Source organism: Phytophthora infestans, genomic scaffold (assembly GCF_000142945.1).
Source record: "Phytophthora infestans T30-4 supercont1.18 genomic scaffold, whole genome shotgun sequence".
Lineage (NCBI taxonomy): Eukaryota > Oomycota > Peronosporomycetes > Peronosporales > Peronosporaceae > Phytophthora > Phytophthora infestans.
Window position 1 is genome coordinate 1319252 of NW_003303741.1, and position 17609 is coordinate 1336860.

Here is a 17609-nt window from a genome sequence, read left to right on the forward strand (position 1 = left end):
CGACCGAAGGCATCCAGCCTTCGCGTCAGCAGTTTGAATCTGCGCGACTTGACGTCGAGCGAGTTGCTGACGTCTGGCGAGGCCAAGACAACCTCGCGCCTCGAGCCAATGGCTCTGTGTGGGGAGCTATGTTACCCGCCTTGGGTGTGGAGCTCTGTTACCCACCTTGGTTGTGTGGAACTCTGTTACCCACGCTCGGAGCACCGAATGTCGGTCTCCTTAAGCAGCTTCGCTGCTTGCGGAACTTGTTACCCGCAATGTGGACCTATGTTACCCACCTGGTGAATTCCCTTCGGCACCACCACTGTCGAAGCGCATACGGCGCGACGACCTTCGGTGTTGGGATCAGCTGGCGTGGCAGACCCGCACACACACACCGGACAGAGTTGGTGTCCACCGACCGAGTCAGGGCCCTGGACTCCAAGTTGCTTGAAGCGACGTCGGCCTGAACAAGGTTCAGACCCGACTTGCGGCGGCTGACGTGACGTGACACTTCGTTACCCACGTCGTGATGTCTCGTTGACGACATCAGAGGCACGTGAGACCTCGTGTGGCACTGTATTACCCACACAGGAAGCATGGACAATGCCTTCCTCATCAGTTAAGGTCTGGGCGACCGTGTGGTCTTACGTTACCCACCTGGTTAGCGCTTAAAGGCATATCCACTGTCGAAGCCCGTACGGCGCGACGACCTTCGGCGTTGGACGCTGCTGGTGTAGCAGGTCCACACGCCGGGCAAAAGACCCACGCCCGTGGCATTGCCGCAGCGGAGCATGGTCTTGCTGTACGCAGAGCTGTCGGCGCGTTGACAGATCCGTGACGCTTCTGCGTCCTGGCGGTCTGTATCAGACGCCCCAGTCATGACGGAGGTGGGAACATGACTCGCCAATGCTCCGTCATAGAATTGGACGGGTAGGCCCTTCTCAGCCTTGCCACACCAAAGTCCGGGCTGTGCCTTATGTTCGGCACAGCCATGTTGTTCATGGCGAGAACTGCGAGCGACACCGCGGTGCGCGAGTTCATCGAGCCGAAACGTTCAGGTCCGTTGAGGACCATTGGTACTTCCTTCACCGTACCAAAGGCTAGTCCACCAAGGACCAGCCCACGACCGCTACTCTGACATAGAGTGCAGTCGGATGTCGCTATGCCAAGCGACGTTCCGGCGGCGTATCAACGCCCCAGAACTCATCAAAAGTTAAAGGGGTACCGTACCCCCGTACACTGAGTGTACTACCAGCAGCCCATCACTGCCCTTCACCGGTTTGAGAGATCCACGTCTCTCTGGGCTAAGTACCGTGGTGTGCACAACCTGCACACCCATCACGAAGACTTAGCGCTCTTCAGTAGGGCATACCACCTCTACTGATGGCCGTGGAGTCTTCGTCCACCTGGCCGTGGCCTGCGCCACCGGACTTGGGATCCACGGGCTGTCCTCTTCCCAAGGACTGGCGAGGGACACACACGCTGGTAGTGTCCATGCCCGCCGCATCCATAGCAGCGGACCAAGCTCTCGGCTGACTTAAGTCCATGGGTTCGGGCTCGCTGTACGCACCGGTATCAACGGGCTACGTGACAGCAGGAGCAACAGCGTCATTGCTGCGATGCTCCGCCTTTCGAGGAACGCCATCCTCATCATGGCGATGTTCCTCTTTCCGAGAAGTACCAGCCTGCTTGTGGCTGTACTCTTCTTGGAGGGCGATTTGAATCGCCTCCTCCATAGCTGTCGCTTGCACCCGAAATAGCTGGGTGCGAGCAGGACCGACCTTCAGGCCATCCGTGAAGACTGTTGTCTTGATGTCTTCAGGCAGAGGATGCCCTGCCAGAGATGCCACCAACGTGCGCATCTCTTGCGCGTACGCTTGCAGCTCACGTTTACCTTGCTTGCACGCGAGAAAGCGTGAGCGCTGACGGAACTCATTGTTCGCCGGTAGGAACGCGGCTCGAAGCTGCTCACACAGCTGAGCCCAGGATGCAAAACATCCAGGAGATGTCGTCTCCCTGGTGTATGCCCAGTGCTTGGCACGTCCACCAAGGTTGGACAGGGCAAACGCCACCCGAACTGGCTCGTCCGAGATGAGACCCGCCTTCATGGCGATCTCCACCTCACGGACCCAGAAGTGAAGGTTCTCTCCTTCCTTCCCCTCGAACGCGGGGACCTTCAGCCATACCGGCTTAGGCTTGGTTGCCTGGGGAGCAGCCATCGTGGCCTCCAAGCTCCCGCGGACGTGAGCGATGAGACCACGCTTGTAGGTCTCAAACGCGGTCACGCGTTCTTGTTGCTCGGCAGGCGTCGCCGCCGCCAAGCTGCGAAGGAAATCTTGTCCAAAGATGCCTCCCATCTTCCGAACAGACTCGTACTGTGAGTCGTTCAAGCGAGGAAACTCGCTTCGGTCCATCTTGGATCAAACGCTGAGCGCACAGAGGATTCAGGTAGTTCAATCTACCCGCGATGGTGTTGGCGTGACTACGAGTGCTACCAAGTGTGACGGGGTCACACAGCACCTTGCACAGAGGAAGTGCTTAAGGGTATTAACTACCCGAGTGAACGTTAGTCCACGTGTTCCCGGCCTCAAAGGGAGCGGTTTGTTACTTAAAAGAGTAGATTTAAGACTGATGTATTTATAAGTAAGATAAGCTTGGGTCTCATACAAACTAGAGGTTACCTATAGTGGAGCGAAGTAGTCATGCACTGACTGGCTCCGAGGGCACCTGTAAACCGTGCACCAGATGTCCACAAGAGTGACGGGTCACTCTATATGAAACATGGGGCACACTGGATTGTACCCCGTTACAGGGCGTGATAAAAATGCTGCTCAACAGCTTCGATCACTCCATTTACCTCATCCTTCGCTAACAGAGGAGCAGGATCGTTTCTAGCATCCATTGCTACTTGTCCGGTTACACGGTGCTGAATTTTCATCCGACCCACTTTGTGCTCCTTACTTGCTTCTCAAAGTGATAACAGCTTCGCCTTTACTGCAGCAACTGCATCTGCTAGTGCTGATTTTTCAGCTGAATCGACTTCTTTCATGGCACAGCCCGTTCGCTCTGCACTTAGCTCACACCGTATTGGGCGATTTGTCACCGAGTATTTGGCGCTTTGAGGTGCGGGAGGGCACTTTCGATGCTACGCGATGTCCTCTTTCCAGTGATGTTTGCTTTTTTTATTGGTTAATATTTATAGTGGAAACTGTAAAGTTTTCAGATGAACTGTTAGTGTGGCACGGAACTCTGGAAATACGGTATCAGCTCTCTCTGTCGGGAGCAGTAATCTACACCGTAGTATATGATTTAACTACCCGGTCTTACATTTTTGAAGTACACGTATGCTTTAGTGGAGTGTGTTGTCTGTCCGTCCGTACGTCCGTCCGCGGCTAGGGTTAATTAATGTAACGCAAATACGCGCGTTCTACTGGCTGTCGAGCGCAGCGAAGGCGGCCTCGATTCGCTAAAAAGCTGTCGAGCGCAGCGAAGGCGGCTTCCATTGGCTAAAATCGACATTGTGTTTTGTACACACTGTGGTCTACACATCGTACTTAAAAGCACCGCTTAAATTTATTTTTGCTCTCATTTTCAGCTGCGGTCTGCAAGGCCACGCAAAGGGCGCTGCCTGTGTGCGCGTTAGTTAGCATTAGTATAAGGCGCCGATGGGCACACACGTACTGTATCGTCGTAGGAGCTGTTGAAAAAAATTGTAGGCTTTGGTGACGTATATTTCGGCCTCAATCGAAACTTTAGTACTTATTGGCTATTAAAATGATGTTTTATCTTTGTAGTACTTTTCATATAATAAAAATTACAAAACTATTTTGCGTAGTACTATTCTAAAGACATCTCATATTTTGCTTGCAGTTATTTGTAGTAGTAGTCAACATATTTATTTTATTAGCGTATAATAAAAAATCAATATTTATTACTATCAAATAGTAGTGTTAAAACTTTAAAATATGACTCACCCCACACTGCCTCCGGGAAAAAGTATCATCTTCCTTTGTATTTGCGCGCGTAGTGTGCAGCCTTAAGGTATTGTTCGAGCTTTCCAGCAATATACGTAGCGTACATCAAACAAAATGGGAGCAGCGTTTGTAATTCAGTTAGCGTGGAGGCACGTGACAAAGCAAAAACACGAAACACGAAGGAACACCGACCCACACTAAGTAGACGCTGGGATAGAAGAGCAACACGAAGCACGAAAGGCCATGGACGATACTAGAAGACTTAGGCGATGCAATCCACGAGGTTTTATGCGTAGCGTGAAAGACCGAAAAGCACGCAGCAATGAAAAGGACAGAAGGACAAGAATATAAAGGGGGCGCACGGGCCACGGAAGGGAACGAAATATATAGACACCCCAGCATGCTAAAAAGCACGGCTGCGGAAGAGCACGCTGTGGTAGGAGTGCACGGACAGCAATTCTTACATAGCACCACGGTAGAACACGGAGCACAGTCGACCGACCAAACATGACGCCGCGGTATACCATAAACGGAAGATCATCCGAGCGTAAGAGTACGATATTAGGGTAGAACCGGAGCTCACCGAGTCCGACAGCGCGATACTACGATAGCTCACAGCAGAACGGACGGCAGACCAGCGTCGACACCACAAAATAAAACGATGACTGGGACGGTGGCCAAGACCTTAAACCATGATAGAAATGCGGCCACTGGAGCTGTAGACGCGAAACCACCGAGCCACGGAGCACTATATCAGTGTGGGACCTGAGCTTACCGTGCCACGGAGGACAATAGCGCATTAAAATTCGATTACACGGACGGCGGACCAGCCACGAAATGGAAGGGGGCTCGGGGTGACCACGATTGTGGAGGACGATGCCGTTGTAGAGCACGATAACACGGGCGATGCAGATGCAATCCGCGAGCACAATACCATAGACAGCAAAACTATATCGCAATTACACGACGGCGTTATAACGCGGTCGATGGAGCCTCACCAGACGAGCCGATACACGGGTGCTGGAGCAACACGACTGCGTGGAGGCACCAAACCACGGAAAAGCACCCTTCGGCTAGCTTACCGGCGATGGGAGGCCAACGGCCACGAAATACGATGTACCACGAAGCCGATGCAACCCATGAAAACGTTTGAGAACAGGGAATAGTTAGCAGCCACAAATGAGGCCGTACTAAAGAGCATGAGCCCAAGAGAGAGAGAGAGTACCCACTATGCAGCGCGGGCCACGGGTGAGCAGGGAAACACGAAGCCAGGAAGATCACTGAAGAGCGCCGGCCACTGTAGAACATTACATCCAACATGTAGTACGGGGTAACGGAAGCGTACCAAACAACGATATTATACGGGTCCACATGAGACTACGGAATGGTAAGTGGTTAAATACACGAAGTCAAGACATACTGGGGTGAACGACGCTGACAAAGTACGCGACACCAAGAAGCATTAAATTTGCGGCCACTGTATCTTTATCAAACCATGCCACTCCGCCGCGTAGCGGCGGCGAACGGCTAGTCCTAAACTATCAATGCTAGCACGGTGTCCGTCCGTCCGTCACACGAAACGCTTAGATTTTTGAGCCTTCCCATTGGCTGCCGAGCGGAGCGAAGGCGGCTTCGATTGGCTAAGCCGGAATTATGTAGCTTACATCAGTAAATTTATGTGGTTCACAGAGCACATATGGAGATTTGCACAAGACTATCCATTATCCGATGGCGGCATCGTTTAAATACTACGAAGTTTTAATTTGAACTATTTTAATATGGGAAGTTGCTATTAATATTTAAGGGCTACTTATTCTCAGATGAAATAGCCCCGAAAGACGCTTCCTATGCTGCAAGGTGCTCAGCGTACACGTAGGAATGCGTGTTTTCGAGGCCATACTATAATATACGTAATACTATGTTCTTAATAGTTTCTGCAAGTTACAATGAGCAACATACATAATACGTAATAGCTACAGCTGTTTTGTTGTAGAAATATTAAGAACATATCTGAGTGTGAGGTAACTGATTGAGCTGCCAAATAGTAGTACACGTACAACAGAAGCTGACCGTAAGAACAACGCTGTGCCAATAAACGTTGTCACCTGATCCATAAAGATAAATAGTTTTAGATTGAATAGAAATAACTCATATGTGTTACTGCTGTAACCATTGTTTTCTAAGAGACTGCTGTAAGCCATTGTTTTCTAAGAGTTGTTAGGCAGCAAATCCGATACTACTTAACTGGCGGACGAGTCGCCGACAGGGGCGTAGGATACGATTTTAAATGGAGCGGCAGCACAACAACAAAACACGAGAGGTGTTCATTATAGTAGGCTAAGTAGACACCATAAAGAAACGCTAATAAACTAGGAGCCTAAATGATGTTTAACCATCATGAAATTATCGTTAAACTATCAAATTCAAAGCACTACTGTACCGTCAACAACAACAACAGCAAGGCGTCTTGCGACACATTATCTAAATGCTTTAATCATAACTGGTAGTCTATTGACTAATTCTGAATCAGCACAAAATGAACGCTGCCTGCATAAAAAAATATTACAATTTGAATATTTTCTAGCTTTCATTGAGTTTTGTGTGTGAAGTAAGCTCAAATAGGTGCAAGCTGGACAGACCATTACATGTACTATCATGTGAGCTAAATTTCATAGCGGCTCAGAAATGGTCCGTGATATCGAGCACGACGCTAAACTGAACATATTGAATAGCGTTTGTATAAATGTTATTTAAAGTGCGGCTGGTTTTGGGTGGAAGGTGAAGATACAGTGATAGCCAGCAATAAAAAAGAGATTGCATCAAGAATTTTGATTCAAGATCATTAGAATAATTATTTCATAAATCCGGTAAGCAGCAGAGGCGGGAAGGTAGAGCTAAACCTAAACTACCGCCGCGTAGCGGCGGCGCTCGGCTAGTACAGTATGCCTGAGATTTGCTAATTCAAAAGCGTATTTTGGCTTGATCACTTTTTGTAAATTTCAATTATCTACTACTGTAGTATTTTCTGCTTTGATTGACAATAATTAAGATGCGATATTCCGCAGCCTGGTTGTGCAGAGGGAATCTTTGCTGCCAACTCGATATACCTACTCTGCTGATCAGTCCCAGCACCACCACTTGCTGCGAGATGGTGTCGAACATCGATACTTTCCACGTTTCGACGCCTACTTGACAGTACCGCAGCGACACCACCACGCCAGCTGAGTGTGCCAGCCTAACCCAAGATGCATCGCAACCCCGCCCAAGACCAACGCGTATCGTACAAATATATATAATATATTTAACGGCGCACAAAGGGGTTGATTCTGCAAATCGCTACACTGGAGCAGCTCCGTCCGTCATCTATCTGAACGCGTTCCTCAGACAAAGATCTCTGACGTTGGTCCGCTCCGCCGCACATTGTTTCATGCGCGCACACGGTCCTGAAAGCTATACGCTATTTCACGCGCGCACACGGTCCTGAAAGCTCTCTCCCTCCCCAGCGTGGCCTTTGCGTCCTCTTTTCCACTGTTTGAACGCCACAGACCGCTCAATCATCGCCCCCCCCACCTCTCCCGAAAGCTCTTAGTGGCTCCATGCAGCACGTTATCTCGCCTATGATCTGATTTAGCGCTGTTCGTGCGTGGTGGCGTGCTGACCTGTATGTAGCTGTTCGCTGTAGCGCTGTAGCTGTCCACTGTAGATTATCCGTAGATGAGGTAGATCACGCTCTCCTGTTTATACAGCTTCTCCGTGATGCATGTCAGTCGCTGTCGTCACGTGCCCTCCATCGCGTCCGTCAGGTCAGCGCTTCGATCCACTCGCTCTTCCTAAACCACCTGCGCCCTAAGCCGCAAAAAGCGGAAAGAGTTGAAAAGAGCTCCGCGCGCAACACGGCGCACCAGCACCACGCATTCGCGATCGCCCCGTCTCTGTTGGCTGACGTGTTTGGGCTTCTCCTGGCCACTGGCTTTGACTTGTCTTTAGTATCTGCGACAATCTTTGGCCATCCTTTTCAAAAATTCCCAAATTGAACTTTTCACTTGCATTGAGTAAGCGGACGTCGTAGACAGGCCAGTTTCCCATCGTGGGGCGGGCATCCGCTCTGATTGGCCTAACGGACACGCTTGTCCACTCTCGGTGTACACTTACTCAAACCAAGTGAGTCTTTGCCCAACTCCAACTACCGACGGTTCAGGCTTCAAGACGCGTTTACCTTTTAGGTCTGCGTGCACCCGCTGCTAAGACTTTGCCTTTTGCCTCCAAGAGCGCAAGCAAGCACCACTCCACCGGGACCGTCACTCCGTCCCGCTCCATCAAGCTTCAACCTACACATCACATCGTCAACATGTCGTCGGTGACCTTCTCGGAGAGCGCGGCCCCGGCCACGCAGGCGCCGGTGCTGTCTCCCGTGGCCGCAGACACAGACAACGCCTCTCGTGGCACGTTGGTGCTGGCGGACGGCACTACGTACGCCGGTTACTCGTTCGGTGCGGACAAGAGCATCTCGGGCGAAGTGGTGTTCAACACGGGTATGGTGGGCTACCCGGAGGCTCTGTCCGATCCGTCGTACCGTGGCCAGATCCTTGTGCTGACGTACCCACTTATTGGCAACTACGGTGTGCCCGACATGGACGTCAAGGACGAGTTTAACCTGCCCAAGTTTTTCGAGTCGGGCACGGTGCAGATCTCGGGTCTCATTGTGTCCGAGTACTCGTTCCAGTACAGTCACTGGAACGCCGTCAAGTCGCTCGGCGATTGGCTCAAGGAGCACAACGTGCCGGCTCTGTTCGGCATCGACACACGTATGATCACGAAGCGCATCCGCTCGCTCGGTGCCGTGCTAGGCAAGATCGAGTTCGAGGGCCAAGCCACTGAGATCGTGGACCCCAACAAGGTGAACCTCGTGGCCGAAGTGACCGTCAAGGAAGTGACCGTGTACAACAAGGGCGCGTCTCCCAAGATCGTGGCCTTCCACTGCGGTATGAAGCACAACATTGTGCGGTACTTGGCCTCCAAGGGCGTGGAGCTCACGGTCGTGCCCTACGACTACGACCTGCCCAACAGCGAGCTGCAGTACGACGGTATCTTCATCAGTAACGGTCCTGGTGACCCAACCATGGCCTCCAAGACCATCGAGAGCATCCGCTGGGCCATCAACCAGGAGAAACCCAAGCCTATCTTCGGTATCTGTCTGGGTAACCAGATCCTGGCTCTGGCCGCCGGTGCCACCACGTACAAGATGAAGTACGGTAACCGCGGTATGAACCAGCCCTGCATCGACATGCGCACTACACGCTGCTACATCACACCGCAGAACCACGGATACGCTGTGGACTCGAACTCTCTGCCTGAGGGATGGAAGACCTTCTTCATGAACGCCAACGACAAGTCGAATGAGGGTATTATCCACGAACACAAGCCTTTCTTCTCGGTGCAGTTCCACCCGGAGGCCTGTGGCGGCCCCACGGACACGGCCTTCCTCTTCGACATGTTCCTGGAGAAGGTCAACAGCGCTCCGCCTAAGCTCACAGTCATGGACACGTCTCTGTACGACCGTCCGACGTTCTCCAAGGTGCTGCTGCTCGGTTCCGGTGGTCTGTCTATCGGCCAGGCTGGTGAGTTCGACTACTCTGGTTCGCAGGCCATCAAGGCTCTGCGTGAGGAAGGCGTGCACGTCGTGCTGGTGAACCCGAACATCGCCACGGTGCAGACGTCCAAGGGTCTGGCCGACAAGGTCTACTTCGTGCCGGTGCGTGCCGAGACGGTGCTGGAGATCATCAAGAAGGAGAAGCCGGATGGAATCCTGGTGAGTATGGGTGGCCAGACGGCTCTGTCCGTCGGTATCGAGCTGTACCTGAACGGCGACCTGGAGCGTCACAACGTCCGCGTCATGGGCACGCAGATCGAGTCGATCATCGACACGGAGGATCGCGAGAAGTTCTCGGCCAAGTTGGCGGAGATTGATGAGACGATCGCTCTGAGTCAGCCGGCTACGACCGTCGAAGGCGCATTAAAGGCTGCCAACGAGATCGGCTACCCTGTGCTGGTGCGTGCGGCTTTCGCTCTGGGCGGTCTGGGCTCGGGTTTCGCTGCCAACGACGAGGAGCTGCGTGTGCTGGCTACCAAGGCACTGCACGGCTCGGCGTCGAAGGGCCAGATCAAGCAGATTCTGATCGACCAGGACCTGCGCGGCTGGAAGGAAGTCGAGTACGAGGTTGTGCGTGACGCCAAGGACAACTGCATCACGGTGTGCAACATGGAGAACTTCGACCCGCTGGGCATCCACACGGGCGACTCGATCGTCGTGGCTCCGTCGCAGACGCTGTCGAACAGCGAGTACTTCAAGCTCCGCTCGACGGCGCAGAAGGTGGTGCGTCACTTGGGCATTGTGGGCGAGTGTAACATCCAGTACGCGTTGGACCCTAAGTCGGAGCGCTACTGCATCATCGAGGTGAACGCTCGTCTGTCTCGTTCCAGCGCTCTCGCCTCCAAGGCCACGGGTTACCCGCTCGCCTACGTGGCCACCAAGATCTCTCTGGGTATTGACCTCGTGTCGATCAAGAACAGCGTGACCAAGACGACCACGGCCTGTTTCGAGCCCAGCTTGGACTACTGTGTGGTCAAGATGCCGCGCTGGGACCTGAAGAAGTTCTCGCGTGTGTCCAACGACCTGGGTAGCTACATGCTGTCCGTGGGCGAGGTCATGTCTATCGGCCGCAACTTTGAGGAGTGCATCCAGAAGGCTGTGCGCATGGTGAACCCGAACCTGGACGGTCTGGACGGCAGCGCCGTGGACAACGAGACCAACCCGGAGGTGCTGGACGCGCAGCTGAGCCATCCGACGGACGAGCGCCTGTTCTACGTCATCTCGGCTCTGGACGCCGGCTACACGATTGACCGCGTGCACGAGCTGACCAAGATCGACAAGTGGTTCCTGTCTAAGCTGGCGCGCATCTCGTCGCTGCGTCAGTCGGTGCCCAAGCTCACGCTGGACACGCTGAGCGAGCGCTTCGTGCGTACGTTGAAGGTGAACGGTTTCTCTGACCGTCAGATCGCCGCCAAGCTGCCCAACGCCACGGCCATGCAGGTGCGTGAGCGTCGTAAGCAGTTGGGCGTTGTGCCGTGTGTCAAGCAGATCGATACGCTGGCTGCTGAGTTCCCGGCCCAGACCAACTACCTGTACATGACGTACGGCGGCTCGGAGGACGACATCCCGACGAGCGAGGAGGCCATCGTGGTGCTCGGCTGTGGCGCGTACTGCATCGGATCGTCTGTGGAGTTCGATTGGTGCGGCGTGAGTGCTGTGCGCACGGTGCGTGAGCTGGGCAAGCCGGCGATCGTGGTCAACTACAACCCGGAGACGGTGAGCACTGACTATGACGAGAGCGACCGTCTGTATTTCGAGGAGCTGAGTCTGGAGCGCGTGCTGGACATCTGGGACCGCGAGAACCCGGAGGGTGTGATCGTGTCTGTGGGTGGCCAGATCCCGAACAACCTGGCCATGCCGCTGTCCCAGGCCGGCGTCAACATCCTGGGCACGTCTCCGGAAAGCATCGACCAGTGCGAGGACCGCAACAAATTCTCTGCCCTGCTGGACACGCTGAACGTCGACCAGCCGCGTTGGACGGAGGTGACGGACCTGAACTCCGCTCTTGAGTTCGCGCAGGAGGTGCAGTACCCCGTGCTTGTCCGTCCCAGCTACGTGCTGTCGGGTGCTGGTATGATTGTGGCTTCGGACGAGGACCAGCTGAGGGACTACCTGAGCACCGACGCCGTTAAGATTTCGCGCTCCATCACTGTGTCCAAGTTCATCCTGAACGCCAAGGAGATCGAGTTCGACGGTGTGGCCAAGGACGGCGCCATCCTCAACTACGCCATGTCGGAGCACGTGGAGAACGCCGGTGTGCACTCTGGAGACGCCACGCTGGTGCTGCCCGCCCAGAAGCTGTACGTGGGCACGATCAAACAGGTGAAGCGCATTGCCAGCGCCATCGCACAGGCGCTCGACATCACTGGCCCGTTCAACATCCAGCTGATGGCCCGTGACAACGACGTCAAGGTGATTGAGTGCAACCTGCGCGCCTCGCGTACGTTCCCATTCATCTCGAAGACTTTCGACCTGAACTTCATCAACCTGGCCACGAAGGCCATGATCGGTCTGCCGGTCAAGTCGGTGCCGATCGCTCTGATCGACATTGACTACGTGGGTGTCAAGGCGCCGCAGTTCTCGTTCACGCGTCTGCACGGCGCTGACCCGAGTCTGGGTGTGGAGATGGCTTCGACCGGTGAGGTGGCCTGCTTCGGTACGGACATGCACGAGGCGTATCTGAAGGCGCTGCTGAGTGCCGGCTTCAAGATGCCTAAGGAGAAGAAGGTGCTGATCTCCATTGGCAACCAGGACATCAAGCGCGAGTTCGCGGAGGGAGCTCTCATCCTGCAGGAGTTGGGCTACACGATCTACGCCACGCCCGGCACGCACGAGTACCTGGCCACGCAGGGCGTCAAGACCATTGCGCTGCGCAAGCCTTCGGACCCGGAGAGCGACCTGCCGAGTGTGATTGACTACATTTCGTCGGGTAAGATCGAGCTGGTAATCAACGTGCCGGAAGGAACGAACCGCGAGGAGCTGACGAGCGGCTACAAGATTCGTCGTGCCGCCGTGGACTTCGGTGTGTCGCTCATCAACAACATCAAGTGCGCGCTGCTGTTCGCGCAGGCCATGCAGAAGGTGCGCAAGCTCGAGATCTGCAACATCTCCGAGTACTACGCGATGCCCACGATCGGCTGGCGTCCGGGCCAGAAGCTCACGGCGCGCAAGATGTCCATCTTCTAAGCTGCCAACTCAGCTCATATAGCCCCATAGTCCATAGTCCATAGTCCATCGCTTGTATTGATCTATAAGTGCATGTAAATAATTCCGCTCACTTGACAGCCTTCGACGCTTCAAGTGTCGAGCTTCCTGCACTTCCAAACATGTTTTCCATCCAACTCAAAAGTTTCATGTCATTACTTTGCTTTTAACTCGTTGGACTTACCAAACACGCACGCGGTTCCGTTTGCTGGTTCATCGATCTGCTGCGCTTAGGAGCAGCTTGCGGCCAGCAGAGCCACGTGCGCCTTCACCACCTTGGCTGTCTGCTCCACGGCCAATCGAGACTCGGCAGCAGCGATCCAGTCCTGCGAAACCTGCGCGGGGAGCCCGGACAGACCCTTCATCTCCACGATCGCCTTCTCAATGTCGCCTGCCTTCAGAGCGAACTCAGCGCGGGACAGCACGGCGTCCGTGTCCCTGCCTTCGATCGGGCCTCCAGGCGGGATCATCAGCAGTGACAAAGCAGTGCCGAACGCCTGGCCAATAATGCCGCTGTTCTCCGGCACTAGCGCGGCCCGGTGGCCGACCGACTTGACGACTTTGAAGCGCTCCTGAAGCTGACCCACAGACGGTGCACCCTGCTCAACCACGTCTTGCGGCAGCGACTTGACGGCCGCCTCGATGAACGGGTCGTTCCTCGCCGCCTCACGCAGAGCGCGGATCTCGCTACGCAGCGGTGCCGCAGCTTCCACGCGGTCCGACAGCGCCAGCGCCGCCATGGATGCCTTGTGAACACGGTGGCTGAAAGCTTCGTATGTCGAAGAGCTGTCCAGAACCGTGCCAAGTGCACGAAGCTCTGCGCGATAGTTTTCCAGCTCCTGTACACGCTTCTCACGCTCCTCGGCCAGCGTCTTCTGCATCTTCTGCGTTGCCTCCTCAAGTCGCTGAGCGTTGCGCTGCTCGATCGCCTTGCTCTCACGGGCGAAAGTGCGCTGCACTTCGGACAACAAGCTCGCACGCTGCTGACTCACGTTGCGCGCCAGATCGTCGGTGCACTGCTTCTTCAGAGCTTTCATCTCCTCGCGGGACTGACGAGAAAGGAGCTCCTGCTGCAGACGCAGTTCACGGGCGAGCAGCTCCTTATGCAGCTCATCCTGACGACGTAGCACCTCCGTACTCTTCTTCTGGGCGTCCTCCTCCATGTGACGGAGCGACTCCAGCAGACGCACAGCCTCCCACTTCGAGCGGTGCTTCATCTCTGTGGCCAGCTGGGCCACGCGGATGGCCAACGCGTTCGCATCAAGCTCCTGCAACAATAACGACGTTAGCTTCCAGCCCAGGCATAGTACAGCCTCTTCTGCAGTACGTACGTTGAGGCCAGACAGGTACTGCTTGTCCATCTCTGCAGCGGCCGCGTCCGACTCGGCCTTCAGCGAGCTGAGCAGGTCGTTCTTCAATAAGCAAGCAGCATAATCTCATCAGTAACTCACACTATCGCACTGTACTGCCACGTCACGCGACGTACCGTGGTGGCCTGGATCTGCTTGTCCATCTGACGGCTGAGGTGTTCGGGGCTGGCCTCGCCTGCCAACTTGGAGATCTCTTCCCGCGCCTTGGCCGTGGCGGCGTCCACCTTCTTTTCCACAACAGTGGCAGCGCCGGCAACAGCGGCGGCCACCTTCTTAACGTCTTTCTTAACAGCGTTCTCCTCCTTGTGCCCCTTGGCCTCCACCTCCTTCTTGAGCTTGGCCACCTTCTTTTCGGCCTTTTCAGCTTTCTTCTCGGCCTTTTCCATCTTTTTCTCAGCCTTCTCAGTCTTTTTCTCGTCCTTATCGTCCTCCTTGAGCTTGACAGCCTTCATCTTGGCCTTCTCAGCTTTCTTTTCGGCCTTTTCCATCTTCTTCTCGGCTTGCTTTAGTGTCTTCTCCACCTTGTCGGTCTTCTTCTCGTCCTTGCCAGCCTTTTTCTCGTCCGTATCGTCCTTCTTGAGCTTGGCAGCCTTCATCTTGGCCTTCTCAGCTTTCTTTTCGGCCTTTTTCTCGTCCTTCTTCAGTTTAGCCTTCTCTTCCTTCTGCACCTCCTGCTGGGCCTTGTTAATGGCAGCGCTAAAGTCCTCGGGCGAGCGCTTCACAGGCACCACAGGCGGTTGTGCCACGTCCTTGCCCAGCACCAGCTCGCGGAACTTGATCCAGCGCGCGTCATCCTTCAAGGCGGCCGGGTTCCACTCCGGGTTCTTCTTCACATACACAGCAGTGGCCGCAGGCGTGGACAGCAGACCGAGCAGCAGCAGCTTGGGCAGCGACGAGCCTGTGCTCGAGTCCGCGGCAGCCGTGGCAGGTGTCGACTTCGCGGGCGCCACGGGCTTGCCGTTGCTCGGCAGTTTGACGGCCGGAGTGAGTGGCACCGCCTTGGGTGCAATCGGAGCTTTGGGCGGCACGCTGAACGCGCGGCGGGACTGGCCGGCCACGGCACGAGTCCTCGTGACCTGGCGTAGCATCTTATGAATGTAATAAAACCTGCGGCTACGAAAAGAGAGTGCTTTAAATTAGAAAAAAGAGCTCGATAAGATATTAGGGGTTCTCAATTGTGCAGCACTGGAGTCGGCGCCAAGTAAAAATCTAGGGGCCCTCAATTACGAAGTGTTTGATTGGCTGAAAAGGTGTTGCATGAAACGCCGGCCAACCAAAAAAAATCTACTTGCTGCACAATTGAGAGCCCCTATTAGGGGTTCTCAATTGTGCAGCAAGTAGATTTTAAAAATCATTATAAAATTACCTTAGTGAAATTTCAAAGGCACAATTCACAAATGTAAATAGCTCGTTTCGCTAAAAAATCAAAATTCGCAAAAAGTAACTGTAATTTTTCTGGAATTCAGGAGAAAATCTTAAATGGGGCACATAAACTTGAAAAAGGCTTAAAAACTTGAAAAAGGCTTAAAATGACACGTAACAACTATTTCATGGTAATAATAAACGAACGCGCACACCATGCTGCTTTAACGCGCTTGCGGTGTCAAGATGCTGCGCTGCTCGAAACATACATGCACTTGTCAAGGAAACATCAATTGCCCGCTACAAGACGATGCGTTAGATCTCCTTGAAGAGCGAATTTGATTTCCTTAAACAAACGATCTGTGCTTGCGACACTGTTGTACAGCGGCGATACTGCACTTCATCACGCGTAGGGATAACGAGTCTACGTGTAATGTAAGTGATATTGTCCAACTCACTCACGTCTGCTTCTTGCATGATGGCTTCACGGGAATGAAAGAGATAGTCCTCCAGGCTGGAACAGTTTTTCGGCTTGAGCGTACCGTTGATCACATAAGCGATCTTGCAAATATGGAGACACCAATTCGCTCAGCTTGGCCATAAGGTCCTGCATGTCTTTGATATCACGCTTGCTCAGCTTGTACCAAACGGCAGCATTTTCCTTAAAGTTTGCAGTAATGGCCAAAGTTCAAGTGTTTAAATTATCGTCTTGCCAAGCAATATTTTTAACTTTAAAGTACTGAGCAAGCTGCTTGAAGTATAATTCACAGATTATCCCATCTTGCCATAAAATTGTGTCAAACGGATACCTTCCACTTTTACTTCACGCTTATTCATGGCTTCAAGCTGCTGCTGCTTATCGGCCATTTCGATGAGTTTTTGCGGTATCGAGTCAGCGGACCATCCTTGTGGATTTAGAAGTCTTGGTTGATGAAGAAAAGGTCACTTATTCAGTTAACGGTTGCGATGTTTCTTTGCCGAGTGTTCGGTGTACTCAAATAAGCGGACTTGTCGCTCGACCTCAAGGGTGTCAAACAACCCGATTTAGCTATCTTCGACAGACTGTCGCTCTCGACCAAGGTCAGAGCAGATGGGAATAATTCGTCGATTGCTTGGTGTAGCTGACCTACCGACTCAAGGAAAAGACGGCAGACGTTGCTTACATTTTCCTCAGGCAGGGCCTGGGTAATTTCGTCGTCTAAGTATATAAAGTATTCATCGAATCGACGTTTACGAGATTCTTCACTTGACATGCCCTAGTGTAATCGACGACGTTTACGCTTGGGCTCAGGGGTGAACTGACGAGTAGCGTATTCCAGGATTGTTCTATCCAGATACGTGCAAAGAAACTCTGATCGGTCGACCAGACAAATAGCCAGCAGATCCGAAAGATTATGCAAAGGTTTCGGGCATGATGATCTTTGGCGTCAGGAATCAAATCTAACAGGGCTTTACGAAGCGGAAGTAGGACTTCGTTGGGCTTGCGCGATTTTATGTTGGGGTAGGTGTAAACGTGTCACACAATTTTTCTTATGCTAAAACAGGCATGCTCTTTCAGAGAGGCCGCGATAAGGTAATTGTAATGGATTTTCTATGCCAATTGGATACATTTTGCACGGGACGCATTCGAAGCCTGTGCACGTTTGAAAAACTCTGCACTTCACATCGAATATACCGCGAAGCTATCTGCTCTACTGGTGCGAAAGGCCCACAGCGCACGTGCGACTACCAAGGCTATAGGCACACGTAATTTATGAATAGTCTGTTTTGGTCCAACGTAATATATTTGTTTTGGTTACTGTGTGCAGAATGGGCATCTCCAAACTCCTATCGACGCTAGGGTATGTGTGTGACAATTGTCACCACGACTTTGGGCGGTCGGACCACCTACGGCTGCACCAGCAAGGACGCTGCCGCGGTATCCCTGCGCCCCCGTGCCAGCTTTGTGACGTGTATTGGCATTGGGTCAAGGGGAACAGGCACCATGTCACGCGCCATCAGCGAGGGAGTAGGTGCCGCAATCTCGCCGATCGCATCGAGCACCGGAACCAGCTGGCTGCAGCGAGG

General features: G+C 53.4%; 2 protein-coding genes across 2 annotated transcripts; one reads left to right on the forward strand and one right to left on the reverse strand.

Annotated features, from left to right (window-relative positions):
- Positions 1 to 7716: 7716 nt before the first annotated feature.
- Positions 7717 to 12792, forward strand: PITG_10454 (carbamoyl-phosphate synthase [ammonia], putative; the record flags this gene model as incomplete). Its single annotated transcript, XM_002902196.1, has 2 exons — positions 7717 to 7759; positions 8180 to 12792. 2 exons carry the CDS (start codon positions 7717 to 7719, stop codon positions 12790 to 12792), a joined length of 4656 nt encoding a protein of 1551 aa, XP_002902242.1.
- A 147-nt stretch (positions 12793 to 12939) lies between these two features.
- PITG_10455 (uncharacterized protein) lies at positions 12940 to 15293 on the reverse strand (the record flags this gene model as incomplete). Its single annotated transcript, XM_002902197.1, has 3 exons — positions 12940 to 14078; positions 14142 to 14222; positions 14297 to 15293. 3 exons carry the CDS (start codon positions 15266 to 15268, stop codon positions 13041 to 13043), a joined length of 2091 nt encoding a protein of 696 aa, XP_002902243.1.
- Between the last annotated feature and the right edge of the window lie 2316 nt (positions 15294 to 17609).